This window comes from Panicum virgatum, chromosome 2N (genome assembly GCF_016808335.1).
Source record: "Panicum virgatum strain AP13 chromosome 2N, P.virgatum_v5, whole genome shotgun sequence".
In the NCBI taxonomy this organism is placed as follows: Eukaryota; Viridiplantae; Streptophyta; class Magnoliopsida; order Poales; family Poaceae; genus Panicum; species Panicum virgatum.
In genome coordinates, this window is record NC_053146.1 from 51,112,696 (window position 1) to 51,127,225 (window position 14,530).

The window sequence follows — 14,530 nt, forward strand, 5'->3', positions numbered from 1 at the left end:
TTCCGGCCGGCGCGGCGCTGGGCCACGAAGGGGCGGGGCGCGCGACAGCGGCTGGCGGGGCGCGCGACAGCGGCTGGCGGGGCGCGCGCAGGGCGGCCCGCTGCGGGAGCAGCGGCGGCGCATGGGCGGCCGCAGCGGCGCAGCACATTCCGGGCAGCGGTGGCGGCGGATTTTCTCGGGAAGAAGGTCGGGGAGGATGAGTAGGGGACAGAGAAGCTCGTAGCTACCTTCAATCGGCTCGAGGAGAGGCGGAGGTGGTTCGTCGGCGAGAGGGCGAAGCTCCGGCTAGGACGGCGGCATGACGGCGGAGGATGGCCGGCGCAGAGGGTGATAAGCTAGGGTTCGCTCGGTCCGCTCGCGACGCGAGGAAGGGGAACGGAGCAGCGAAATGGAACTTGGCCAGCGAAGCGGCCACGAGGAGCTTAAGCGGCGGGTGAGCTCGCCGTCACGGCGACACATGGCGGCGCCGGCACTGTTGCCGCCGCTCAATCGACAGTGCAAGCACAGTGACTGAGTTCCAAGTTTTTGAGCCGATTTTGACCTTCCAAAACTCGAAATTTCACATTGGCACTCAAATTTTGGCCAAAATAAAAGTTGTAGAGGAGAAGATAATCTACAACTTTCATTTTGGGCGAAAATTGATTTGAGGCTCAGAACAAGGAGAAAATCGTGATCGAACACTGCTAGACCGATGTTTACCGCGCAAACTCGATTAACGCTAATGACGGACTTGAGTCCACGATTAGCGAGCACAGTTAACCCAGGGGTGTTACATGGGAGCACTCCATTGCTTTGCAGCCCGCATCCCAAACAGATACCCGAGCCGTTAGCCAGCTCGGGGGGCCTAGTTGTCCTCCCCCTTGGAGGGGATTCTGTGGAACGCTAGAGGCTGGATCGGACAAGAAAGGTTGAGACGACCCGAGTGCTGCCGGGGCAAGTCGGGCGTGGGCCGCTTGGTGCTCGTCTCAGTTTTTCTTCCCTGGCTCTTGTAGTCAAGGCAGCGCGGAGCCCTTGACGGACTGGCTTTCGAACCTTGAGATCGAATCGTGCGGTTGCGATTCTTTTGAGGCATCGAAACGGTCCGACGTCTTCCCTACAATCGGAAACAAATAGACGACGAGGATTTAATTGAAACTGTAGAGTACGCACACGTAGAGTCGATGCGCCGTGCCGGTTGCAGCGGAGAGGTCCGTTCGTGGCAGCACATTTCTCGAAGCGTCGCGTCGCTCGGGAACCGCTGCGGAGTGATGACGGTGTTCGCCTATTTAATCCTCTATCTTCCGCCGCCTCATCTCCGTCGACATTGCTTCCTGCTATTTTCTTGGAGAGAATACACAGAGAAGAGGGGAAGGCGAAGGCGCAAGGAGAAGGAGAAGGAGGAGGAACTCTAACCGCACCAGTTGTCGTCGTCGATCCTCCTCAATGGCCGGCGACAAGCGTGCTCGCGAGTTCTTCCGGGGGATGTACTTTTCGGCATTGTCCTCGTTCTTCTGTCCCTGCATTTTGTTTTGTTGTGTTCATGATGGTACCTGCGTGGTGGTAGGGTGGCGTCATCGGGTCCCGGAGCGTGGATCGCTGGGCAAGGCGGCGTTGGACCGTCGGGCGGCCCAGGCGCCTCCGAGTCCTCTTCGTCCGGCGGGCCCCCGGCGCAGGATGGCGCTGGGGCGTCAGGTGTTGCTGCCGGCGGTTCGGCGTCATCCTCTATCGCGCCGCCGCCACCGATCGTTGCGGCTCCGCCAGTCGTGGCTGCTGGAGCACCGGGCTTGCCTGCGCCAGACTCGCCCGCGCAGGGTTCGCCTGTTGTGTCCGCCGCCTCCTCCGGGTTTGACTCCGGGGGAGTCAACCCAGACATAGTGGATCTGCAGCGGGAGTGCAACCTGGCACGCAGTCACTTCTCAGCCGCCACGGTCGAGATCGAGAACCTGTGGGACAGCCTTCAGGCGGTCGAGGTGGCTCGAGGTGCCACCGAGGGGGAGGTGCGTGCGGCGAGGGACGCCGCGGCGGACGCGCAGGCCCACGCCTTTGATGAGTTCCGTTCTTGATCGCGTCTTCTTTCCCCTGTTTTTCACTGCATCTTATACATTTTACCTGTAGTGCTGGAGGAGGAGTTGGAGGCCGTCCGCCTTGATGTGACGGACCTACAGCGCCCGTCTCGCAGAGGACCAGCGCGAGGCCCTGGAGGAGGGTGCACTCGCCGTCTTCCGTGTGGTGGAGCCACGGGCTCCCATGCAGGTGGACCAGCTCCATACCCTTCCCGAGATCATCCGGTCGTCGGTGAGGCTGGGGATCCGCCGTGGCGCCGCTGCCGCACTTGCTGCCGTCCATCTGCGCACCGGGACGCACCTCGGGGAAACGACCCCGGCTTCCCGAAAACTTCGAGCGTGTCGTCTCGTCGGCTGGCCATGCGGGACTTCGCCGGGTTGGGACGGTTGCCCCCGTTCCAAAAGTCTAGAGACCCGAATTCCTGGTTTATCTTTTTTAAAAAAATTCTAATAGTAAAAGTCCACAGCAGTAGAAAGTCATCCATGATCTTGACCTGCAGTATGTAATAGAGCAGAGGTTAGCATACGAGACCATCGACGTGGCGCTGTAACAGCAAGGAATTACCCCCTGACCGGTCGCCTCGCGCACGCCCACGCACGCTTTGCTGATGCGACGCTGCCACAAGGCGCACGTATGCAACCGCGGCGTCGCGCGCGGACGGGGAGAGAGGGGGTCAAACGGAACGGGCTTGCGTGCGCGTGGCGTCAGCGTGACCGGCGGCACGGCAGCGAAACCGTCCAGAGCAACGACTTGGAGGAGGGGGGAGATGAGATTGAGATGCGATGCCCGGCGCCCACGGCGTTTTTTGGTTAGTACTCTATATAATTCTCGCGCACAGACAGGAGGGCGTGGACGAGAAAACCAGCGAGGCGAGTCGAGCTTTCGCTTTTGACCTCGGGGCTTAACGGAATCGAGGCGGGTTCGCGCGCTGCTGCTCCCCTATATAAGAAGAGGCGGCAAAGGCAACGGCGAAGCCATCGTCGTCCGTCGAACTTGCCGGCAAGGAACTTTAACACGGGTCGCCGGGTCGGTGGCCGGCGGTTGGAGGTGCCGAGGAGGTTGGAGGCCGGCTTGGAGCAGCAGCAGCTGGGGGGATCGGTGCGCGCGCGCGGTGGCAAACTGGCAATGGAGAAGCCCCGGCAGGTGGTGCGCAAGTTCCTGGCGCGGCCGCAGCACGAGGGCGCCGGCGCCGTCGTCCGCCGCAGCATCGGCAGGTGAGCCGCCGTCCTTGCCTGCCTGCCTGCCTACTACATCCGTGGCCAGGGAGAGCTTGCCGGCCGCCCGGCCGGCGAGGGGTGCTCGTGTGTGTTTCCTGCCTTCGTTTTTGCTGATTTTGGGGTGGGGCTCGCTGCTTGTGCGTGCAGGTTTGAGCTGAGGTACTTCGACCCGTTCCTGGTCCTCGACGAGTTCTCCGGTGAGCTTTCGATTCCGCCCCTTTCTGAATGGGCATCGCTCGCATGCCCCATTCCGGTTGAACTAATCGATTGGCTGTCCGAATTCCGCGCAGTTTCTGCTCCGGCGGGGTTCCCCGACCACCCGCACAGAGGATTCGAGACCGTCACCTACATGCTCGAGGTACGCACACGATCCCATTTCCACCATTTCGTCGCTCATTTCGTTCGTCCGTTCCCGCCAGAGCAAACCTGACGAGCCGCCATGAGAGTTCCCGGCAACCTCCGCAGCTAGCTAGGATTCCTTTCTGCTCAATTCCCATTGCGCTGTAGTAGTAAAGAGGAAAGGGAGCAGCGTCTATAGCTTGACGACCAAACACAAACTGGGCTGCTGCAGGCCACGAACCGCGTGGCGCCAATTGTCAACGGCGCGTCGGCGCCAGCAGACAAGCAGCGCGCGGCTCTGAAAGTTTCTTCCCCTGCACTCGAAGAATCCGCCCCCGACGGACCCCGGTTCCGGTGGCCTGGCCACCCTGCGTCCGTCAACCACCCCCCGCGTCGCTCTACTTTTCTAGCTAGTTTTCCTCCGCGCTTAAGGGATCGACATCCCACCAGAAAACCATCATGAAAACGGCACGATATCATTGCCCTGTTAAACCAATATTAGGGTAAAAGAATCATAGGTCAGTTGGTAGCCGTAGCTCTGACCAGAAATTAAGAGTTGAATGAACTCGTGTAGAAAGGATCAAGAATTCAAGAGAGCTGTGAGTTTCTGAGTTCTGATCTGACTTCCTCCTTGGGCGTGGAACGCCGCCTCCAGGGCGCCGTGACGCACGAGGACTTCGAGGGCCACCGCGGCACGATCAAGGCCGGCGACGTGCAGTGGATGACGGCCGGCCGCGGCATCGTGCACTCCGAGATGCCCGCCGGCCCCGGCACCTCCAAGGGCCTGCAGCTCTGGGTCAACCTCTCCTCCGCCAACAAAATGTAAGCGCCCCTCCTCCCTCTCGATGCAAGTTGCCCGCATTTGCCAGGAGCTCGTTTAACACGTGGGTGGCGGCCGGCTGACGCTCGAAAACGACGTTCGTGCGTGCAGGGTCGAGCCCGGGTACCAGGAGATCCAGAGCAAGGACATCGCGTGCACGTCCGCCGACGGCGTCACGGTGCGCGTGATCGCCGGGCACGCCATGGGGGCGCGGTCGCCGGTGTGCACGCGGACGCCGACCATGTACCTCGACTTCACGGTGCGCCCGCGCGCCGCGGTGCGGCAGCCCGTGCCCGCGTCGTGGAACGCCTTCGCGTACGTGCTCGAGGGCGAGGGCGTGTTCGGGGCCGAGCGGTGCGCGCCGGCGGGCGCGCACCACCTGCTCCTCCTCGGGCAGGGCGACGGCGTCGAGGTGTGGAACCAGTCGGACAGGCCGCTCCGGTTCCTGCTCATCGGCGGCGAGCCCATCGGGGAGCCCGTGGCGCAGCTGGGCCCGTTCGTCATGAACACTGAGGAGGAGATCGACATGACCGTCGACGACTTCGAGCGCTACGCCAACGGGTTCGAGAAGGCCAGGCACTGGAAATCGCAGGCCATGGTAGCGCTTGGGGTGGAGTAGGGCGAAACAAAGAGCAGAGTACAAAGCCAAGTGGAAGAAAAAAAAATCAACAGATTATTTTCGTTTTTTCCCCACTATTTCGTACTACAGTTGCTCGGATTTATTATTTTTTTCCTTTTTCCCCAACAACGGGGTCTCTCTGTGTACATATGGCATAAATTAAGTTTCATCAATAATGGAATTGTTAAATGTTCAAAATTTTGAAGAAAAGAACCATTATCATGTTTAAAGGAACAGAATTTTATATTTCATCACCAGCAACAACAAAATGAAATGGATACTATTACCCTTCTGAAATTCGACCCTTGTTAGTTTGGGCCGAAACTTTTCGCTGTTGGGCTTACAAGGAAAGGAAGCAAGGCTCTTCAACTAAGGAAACAAAATCCCACTCAAAAAAAAACTAAGGAAACAAAAAGCTCAATTAGATAGCCCCCCTTTGGTCCCAAAGCAAGGCTCGGAGGAAATTTATGGTCCAAACAAAGTGCTCTATTTTCAACGCCAGATTGGGCCCCGTCGATATTCGACCCAAATCCAGGGTGGGATGTGGTGACACCGGATGGAACGTTCTCATCGACCTTCCCTCAGAAATCTATCCCGAACTCCCAAGGCAGACAGCTGATTAGACAGAATGCCAGGATGAACGTCCACCGTACAGCCATGGAAATTGGAAACCGACCGGCTGCCGCATGCCGCCGTCCCGCCGTCGGGAGTATAGAATTCCAATTGGGCCACACACGATAGGCGACCCGAAATACGACACTATGCACGGCACTAACCCGGCCCTAGCCACGATCCATCAAACCGCGAACCGGCCTGGCACGATGGAGTATTAGTGACTGGACCACCACTCCGGTCCACAGTGCCGGCCCGAAGCATGGCACAATAATGGACCGGCCCGATAGCGGCTCGTGTCATTCAATGGCCCAGCAGCCTACCTCCCCTTCCCTCTCCCCACCCCCACATATAAAATCATCAAACCCAAATTTCTCCACCCCACCCGAGCCGCCCCTCCCTCTCCTCCAACCCTCCACATGCATGCCACCCGCCTCCGCCCGGCGTGCGCCTCGGTCCAGCGCCTCCGCCCCGGCAACCACCGACCCGCCAGCCCCAGCTGCCTCCGCCCCGGGCGCCACCGACCCCACCGGCGCTCGCCCCGGCCGCCTGCCCGGCGACGCCTCTGGCCTCCGCACGCCAGATGGGCCATCGCAGACCAATGGGCCGTCAGATCCCAATGGGCCAGTCGGGCCGCCGTGCCGGCCCGGCCCTATAAAAAGGCTTTAGTGTCGGGTCTGGACCGCCAGTTCAACCCGATGGCCTGATGGGCACGACACTATCAGGCCCGATGGTCTCATAGTGCCGGGCCGCTTTGGGCCGGGCCACATTGGGCTATGGCCGGGCTTGGGCCGAGCGGCCCATTTGAAAACCTATAGTCGGGAGCACGAAGCATCGGCTCAGCCGGGCCGAAGGGAGAGACGTCGGACGCCGACTCGATTCGACGTCATGCAGTAGGCAAGCAATGCAAGTATGCAACGGTGTGTTGGCTGGCTCGAACCAACACTGCTGGAAAAAAAGCTCATACGTACCAGGCCGGAACACCCGGTTTGATCAATATGCAGAAACCATCTAGAAGAAAAAAAAACTTTATTTTGGAAAATGTATATGTCGGTAATCTCGACCCTGCGGTGATAACACTGTCTTTCGGGGGGGGACACGGTGCGGTACAAGTGCGTCGACAATAGGCCAGTCGCAACACCAACATTTTCGGTTGATAGGAACACAACACTTGGCACAAACAACATGCTCGTTGATATGCTCTCAGTAAAACAACGACCACGCTGACTACGCCAAATGTTGTGTTCGTATTAACCGAAAATGCTGGTGTTGCGACCAACCTATTGGTGACGTCCTTATAGCGCATCGTATATCCCCGAAATGTAGTGCTATCACTGTTGAATGGAGATTAACGACGTATATTTATTTCGAAATAAAGATTTTTTTAAGCTTCTAGATGGTTTCAATGTGAGACTGAATAAATACATCACTAGAGTGCCAAAATAATCCATTCATAATAAAAAAACTATTATACTTCTTTCAATAATTCATTATAAAAAATTCACTATCCACATTATGGTCATATCTACTACAATCACATGAAGTGTCTACACTCATTCTAAAAATTTCTAGTATCCACATGCTCATCTGAATTTAAAAATAAAAATATGCTACGGTCATTTCTAATATATAGAAAATGATTGAAAAATATGTCTATAAATTATCCACATTCAACCTAGCCAATAAACCTACTCCCACATTCAAGTTATCGGTTCTATATATCTCAAATCATTGCACAAATCAAAGAAATCATGCTCATCCTCACTATTTCCAAAAGTCACAAATTTCTCTAACTATGGAGCATAAAAGGAAGAATAAAGACTATCAATGAAGAGAGGATGAAGTTGCAAATCTTTTGTGCACTTGGATGAGTGCAAATCACACAAAAAATGGATCAAATGGCCACACCACTCTAATATGGGAGAAGAACCGAGCTCGAGCTAGCTCTCTGAGTGAAATAGCTGGCTTGAGCTCGGGGAGGAAGAAGACGTCAATTTATAGTGGGCGCCTTAGTACCGGCTGATGGCTCTAACCGGTACTAAAACGCACCAGTCTGTACAGGTTGGAGCCACCAGCCGGTATTAAATTTCCTGGGGGCCATTTAGTACTGGCTGGTGTCTCTAGACGGTACTAAATGGTAGCTAGTCGTTGGGGACAGGTGTCGGTGGCGCACTTTAGTGCCGGCTGGAGCCACTGGCCAGTATTAATAGGCTCACGTGGACACTGTAGATTAGGCCCGGTACTAAATTTGTACGTTAGTACCGGCCGAAGTCGTGACCGGTACTAACGGCCGCGGAGGAATATGTGTTTTTCCAGTAGTGCAACCACCGAGTCAGTGACACGACCAAGTCAGGACGGCAATGACGTGTACAAGCTGTCGATACGGATCGGTGTTTGATACTTGCAACAAGTCTCTGGCCCTGAGCCGTCACGCAATTACAAGGTTCTTGGGCTCTTGGCGGCGCCTGACATGTGCAACGACAATACCCTAACCACACAACTGCGACCAGGAAAACGCAGTACACGTCCGGGGCCACGGCACGATCGACGAGTTCGCCCCGTCAAGAGCATGCCCCACTGCACGCAGCTGCGCCTCGCCGCATCGGCCAGCGACGGACGCAGCTCGCTCGTCCACCTGCGGCGCCTACATCGACTCGTCTCGGGTCCGGCCCCGCATCTGGACGGACCACGCCCCCGCAGGCCGCGCGCCGGCGCTGCATCTCGGGGCGGCGCCGCCTGCTGCGTCCGGGCGGCGCCGTCGTCGCTGCGGCGCATTGATCTGATCACCGCGGCCGTCCCTGGCATGCTGGCCCAGCTGGTCGCCGCGCCCGTCGGAGATTTTGAAAAGCCGTGCCGGGGCCCGACCAGGGTAATGTCCAGTCCGGATAATAAGGCCGGACTCCTGTCGTCATGACGCAGGGGACTGCGCCGGCCGCGCGGGGGCAGGTCGCCCCGTGCATCGCCACCTCTTCGGCCCGCCAAGCGCTGCGCGAGGCGGAGCGGGGAGGCGAGAGGCCGCCGCCGGACACGTCGGCGTCGCGGGGGGGGGGGGGGGGGGGGGGGGGCCCTTGGCTTTGTACAGAACTAATATCTTAGCGCCAACCAAACGAGGCCTATCCGCTATCTGGATGCCGAGTCGGCGGCGGGTCCTCGCCTGCTCCTCCTAGTGGCAATTCGTAGCCAGGAACGTTTAACAAAAAAAAAAAAACCAACCCCTCACGGATCATGCAAAGGGAGCCTGCCCGGCATGGCTGCACTGCACGTCGACGTGACGCGCCACGGTTGAACGTTCCACTCAGACCCTTGGACCTTCCGGTCGATTTTTAGAAACTTCTTTTTCTAGGCACTTTGCGTAGGTGTGTAAATGGCGGGGTGAGCTCACACCCAACCCCGTAATACTTTTCGATTACCTTTTGCAACAGTCTTGTGTTCCCGCTCCTATAACAGCAGACAGGCCTTTTCGTGCTCCTACGCTTCAAGACTGTTACGGCTTTCAACGGGGAGGGGGTATGTACGTAAGAAATGCAGTCCACCCGTCGTGTCTAGCTCGCACGAAACTCCGGCAGAAAAATCTACGAGCACGCGAAGTGGCGACGCATCACATCATGGAACGTGTCGATATCTTGGTTCCTATCTGAGCCCGTGGCGAGACCGCGAGAGATACGAGATTCACTGCGTGCCGTCTTGTTCTCGGAAACACGAAGGATCCATGTATCCACCAGCTGGAGATCGAGTCCGGGAAGATCGGACCGGCACGCTTCGTGATATGACGTCATGCAGTAGGCAAGCAATGAGGCAGGGCCGCCCGCCTCTTGGCTCGACTCAGCAACTTGTTGCCGTGCGTGGATTGCCGAACAGAGTCCGGCACAGGCTTGTAACGTCTGGCGTTGGCACAACCATACGACGACCACGACGCTGCTGATACGGATCAGACTTGGCCTTTGATATTTCGGCTTCAGTGCGCGCGAGCCGCCGCTACGCAACACACACGCTTCGCGCCGCCCGGCGGTCGACACGTGCGCAATTCGAAAGTAGTATCACCACCTCAGGCGCACGAGCTAGCACAGAAACGTATTACGCGTCCCAAGAGATGATCGAGGAGACCCAGGATTCGAGAAGCCGCTTCCCGCCAACGACGGAGCATCGTAGCGTCCCGGGACACGGCAGGACGGATTCGTCCAAGCTCCAAACAAAGGTACAGTGACGAGTCGTTGCCACGCCGGACGGTCGCAGAAAATGCCTTTCGTCGAGGCCTTCAGAGGGTCAACTGCTCGGCTCGGATCAGGCCGGAGGGTCAAACGCCGGCTGCATCTCGAAAGGGGGGAGGGGAGGCACCGGGGGCCCGGCGCGCGCGCGACCGTGCCCCCACCAGCCGCCGTCGCTGCGCCACATCGACGAGCCTCAACTACCAAAGCGAACCGATCTGTCACCTCCTCCCGCCGGTCGCCCGCCCGCCGGCCGCCGGCCGCCGGAACCAAATTTGCATTGGCATGGCCGCGCGGCCGCCCGTCGCCGTCCCAGGCGAGCCCTTGAAAGCTCGCCGTCCAGAATAGTATCCGGCGTGCGTGGAGATACCCGCACGATGCGGGCAAAAGTCTAGGGAATGTCGACATGACCGCTTCCCGTTGAGGGCCCGGCGGGCCAGCCCTTCGGCCCGTCAAGGGCAGAGACGCAGAAGCGCGAGCGAGCGCGGCGGACACGTCGGCGTCGACGGCAGGAGTCTTATCCGGTTCCGATGTGGGGCCGCGCTTATCTGGACGACAAATCGGCGCCAAATTGTTGTAGTCACCAGGTTGGTGGCGGCGTGGGAGCCTGAAGAACAAGGAAAAATTGCTGCTACCAGCTATTGAATGAGCCTCCCCCAGGTAAGCATTATCTGACGTGGCATGTCGTGGAGCACGTTCTGTCCCAAACAACGACTCGAATCATTGTTCTTTTTATGGGAAAAAAATTGTTGCCGTTTCACCTACGTGTAAATGACAGGATGAACTCACAGCCGTAAGACCAGAAAAATTGTTCTGAATATTTCAAAAAAAAAGAAAAATTGTTCTGTGTTTGTTTGTGTTCCCCAGCCTATAAAACCAGACAAACTTTCTGGGCGCCACACCTCAAGGCTCAAGCACAGGTTGACAGGCTCGATTTTTGTCCGTTGCGACCATGGATCCGCGGCGCGCCTGCTGGGAGAGCTCGTCGGAGGACGTCACGCGGGCGCTGCTGCCGGTGCACGAGGACGGGCCGACGAGGGCCCGCTCCTGCTCGGGGCTCAGGGCGATGCTCGCCAGCAGGTACCTGGCCGTCGCGTCGGGTCCCGCGGCGTGCGCGCTCATCTGCGCGCTGGTCGACCTCGGCGGGCACCCCGCGGCGCGCAACATGCTCGGCGTCCTGGCGTGGGTGTTCCTCTGGTGGATCACGGACGCCGTGCCGCTCGCCGTCGCGTCCATGGCGCCGCTGTTCCTCTTCCCCGCGTTCGGCATCTCCTCCGCCGACGCCGTCGCCAAGGCCTACATGGACGACGTCATCTCCCTCGTCCTCGGCAGCTTCATCCTCGCGCTTGCCATCGAGCACTACAGCATCCACCGCCGCCTCGCCCTCAACGTACGCCGCCTCCGCCGATTGCCACGACCCATCGTTTGACACCATGCCTGCAACTCTGCATCCAGACCAACAAAAGAAAAAATTGAAACTAACGCTGTTTCGATCTCGATCCGACAAGCAGATCACGGCGCTGTTCTGCGGGGACCCGGTGAAGCCGCACCTGCTGTTGCTGGGCATCTGCGGCACCACCATGTTCATCAGCATGTGGATCCACAACACGCCGTGCACCGTGATGATGATGCCGGTGGCGACGGGGATCCTGCAGCGGCTCCCGCGCGACGAGTTGGAGGGCGGCTCCGGCTCGGATGCCCGCGAGGTCCGGCGGTTCTCCAAGGCGGTGGTGCTCGGCGTCGTGTACGCCTCGGCGATCGGCGGGATGGCCACGCTGACGGGCACGGGCGCCAACATCATCCTGGTGGGGATGTGGTCGACCTACTTCCCCGAGCAGCACCCCATCACCTTCAGCTCATGGATGTCCTTCGGGCTCCCCATGTCGCTGGTCCTGTTCGTGGCGCTCTGGGCCACGCTCTGCCTCATGTACTGCTCCAAGAACACCGGGAGGGTGCTCTCCGCTTACCTCGACAGGAGCCACCTCCGAAGGGAGCTCAGCTTGCTGGGTAGGTTTTAGCTTCCTCACTCGCTACCATGTTCTTATCGATCTGGTCATGGTAAATGCCCTATGGTCAGCGCTCCTTTTAGTACTCCGTATTTGCCAGCCAGTTTCCAAGTGAAGGCTGGAATATTCTGAAACTAGACACGTTCTACTTTTGATTATTTAATTGACAGTTACAGAAGCATTAGTGTAGTACTGATGATTGATTGTCTTCGGATTTTCTGACGGGGTCTGCATCTTGATTGATTTATGACAGGTCCGATGGCATTTGCAGAGAAGATGGTTTTGGCCGTGTTTGGGGTAAGCCGTGTTTAACGCTCTCTGTCCCAATTCTGTTCTGGCCAATTTATTTCTGAACCTGTAAAATCTAGTATTCGTTTCTGCAAGAAACTCAAAGGATCAATGGCTGATTCTTGCAGGGTCTCATTGTTCTATGGATGACCAGGAGTCTGACAAACGACATCCCTGGGTGGGCAGTCCTATTCGACGGCAAAGTTGGGGATGGAACGGTCACTGTAAGTAGCACAAAAGACCCACTCCTTTTGATTATTTTTTTCAGAGGCAGTTTGCAGGGTGAGCTCACCAGGCAGCAACTTGCAAAACAATGCATGTGAGCAGATCATGATGGCGACGCTGCTGTTCATCATCCCGAGCGGCAAGGACGACGGCGAGAAGCTCATGGACTGGGGCAAATGCCGGAAGCTGCAGTGGCACATCATCCTGCTCCTCGGCGCGGGCTTCGCCATCGCCGACGGGTTCAAGGCGAGCGGCCTCACGGACATCCTCTCGTCGGGGCTGGGCTTCCTGAAGGGCGCGCCGGCGCTGGCCATCGCGCCTGTGGCCTGCCTCTTCAGCGGCCTCATCACCGAGTTCACCTCCGACGACGCCACCACCACGCTGGTGCTGCCGCTGCTGGCCGAGCTGGGCAAGTCCATCGGCGTGCACCCGCTGCTGCTCATGGTCCCCGGCGCGATCGGCGCGCAGCTGTCGTTCCTGCTGCCCACCGGGTCGCCCGGGAACGTCGTCGGCTTCGGCACCGGGTACATCACCATCAAGGACATGGTGGTCACCGGAATGCCGCTGAAAGTCGTCGGCGTCGTGGCTCTGACGTTCCTTCTGCCAACACTGGGTAATCATCTGAACTCTCTCGCATTGCACGAAGCACGATGATGGTTTCAGACAGTATAACAACAGATTATGAACTGACTCCTTCGTGTCTCTTGGTGTGGTGCAGGTTCTCTGGTTTTTGGCATGGCTTAGAAGTTTTGGAACATTACAGTCGTATAGACAAGAAGTTTTCAGAACCAGGTCTTAGTAGCCTTCCCAAGCTGTACAGTGCATCAGTGCCGTTGCGGCATGCTTTGCCCCATGAAGACGGGCTCGTATACATTGTTCATTATCCATGAGTTAGGATAGATATTTAACTTTTCAATTGAAAAGAATTAGGATAGATATTTGTAGTGAATGAATAGATGTCCATTAATGCACATATGGGATTTGTATCATATAGCATCTTTTTGTGATTTTCAATTTAATGGAATTTTTCTGAACCATGGTCTTGGAAGATTGCATTTTGTTTTCTAAACCATCTGGAGAATAACTGGATCCCTATGTCAAAAAGGAATGATAGAGGTGGTGCCTGCCGAACTTTAATGATTGCGCTCTCTCTCTCTCTCTTTTAAGTATGTTTCATTTGGTGTAAATCAACCCTTTAACTAACCAATCGGTGCATTTATCATCGCCACCTTAGTTTAACAATGATTTAGTGTCATATAATAGGTCATGTAATTATCAGTAGCTATAATTGCTTAGCCACATCTAATTAATATTAAGTCAGTAGCTATAATCGCTTGGTGTGAATCAGTCCTGTTAATTTTTCTGATAAATTATTTATGGGTGGGTCCAATTTAGAGGATTTACTAAGTTTTTTAGGCTTTATATCTTTAATTAATAACTCGGCAAAATTACATTTCTGAGCTGGGATTAGTCAGACGATTGCGTGGTATAAACTACTATTAGATGGTACAAAACTATATATTGTTGAAATATGATGGGATGATAAATGCACCTGTTAAGTTAATTAAAATGTTGATTTGCACCAAATGAAATATGAGGGATGAATGTTACACTTTTGGAATCCTTGAGAGCTGAAAAATACTTTTTTCTATTTTTAAATAAAAAAAATAAAGATCAATAGGACATCGCAGGATGATCCGAGCATACCTTTTCAGTTGAATTGGAACCTTTCCGCGTCAGCCTACTGATGCCAGAAATGGCATGAAGCATCCATAGCAGTGAGCATCATCGATCAGACTAATCTTGTCCGGTCCGTGCGTCAAAACATACTAGCTGACTGAGGTTGGATATGAAACCCCGAATGCTTAATCTGTAATGAGTGTGATGTGGGGAAAGAGCAGCATATTGGGCCAGAAAGAAAAGGAATTCAGGATGAAGGAACCTGAAGAGAAAGGGCCCATGAACCGTTTGACAGTGGCCATTAGGCCCATCCAGTCCGCGAGAGATTTAATTTGTAGCACCATATTGGGCCTATGGGCCGTTGCGCGAAGCTGCGCACATTTGTGCCTTGTGTTAATTCCCACCGTTGGAGTTTCCCGTTCCGTTAGTGCTGGGATGGGAATGTGCGTCGTCGTGTGCTGGAGTAGTGTACGGCC

At 56.2% G+C, this 14,530-nt stretch overlaps 3 protein-coding genes across 3 annotated transcripts; all 3 read left to right on the plus strand.

Annotated features, from left to right (window-relative positions):
• Positions 1-1,422: 1,422 nt before the first annotated feature.
• LOC120662730 (voltage-dependent calcium channel gamma-8 subunit-like) lies at positions 1,423-2,042 on the plus strand. Its single transcript, XM_039941816.1, has 2 exons — positions 1,423-1,463; positions 1,544-2,042. The coding sequence occupies exons 1-2, from the start codon at positions 1,423-1,425 to the stop codon at positions 2,040-2,042; spliced, it is 540 nt and encodes a 179-aa protein (XP_039797750.1).
• Positions 2,043-2,844: 802 nt separating this feature from the next.
• Positions 2,845-5,265, plus strand: LOC120661055 (pirin-like protein At1g50590). The gene is made up of 5 exons (XM_039939744.1): positions 2,845-3,257; positions 3,408-3,457; positions 3,551-3,618; positions 4,255-4,421; positions 4,531-5,265. Exons 1-5 carry the CDS (start codon positions 3,169-3,171, stop codon positions 5,036-5,038), a joined length of 882 nt encoding a protein of 293 aa, XP_039795678.1. The 5' UTR covers positions 2,845-3,168; the 3' UTR covers positions 5,039-5,265.
• A 5,483-nt stretch (positions 5,266-10,748) lies between these two features.
• On the plus strand, positions 10,749-13,416 carry LOC120661057 (tonoplast dicarboxylate transporter-like). Its single transcript, XM_039939746.1, has 6 exons — positions 10,749-11,245; positions 11,367-11,862; positions 12,115-12,158; positions 12,278-12,373; positions 12,477-12,987; positions 13,093-13,416. The coding sequence occupies exons 1-6, from the start codon at positions 10,808-10,810 to the stop codon at positions 13,116-13,118; spliced, it is 1,611 nt and encodes a 536-aa protein (XP_039795680.1). The 5' UTR covers positions 10,749-10,807; the 3' UTR covers positions 13,119-13,416.
• The last annotated feature ends 1,114 nt before the right edge of the window (positions 13,417-14,530 follow it).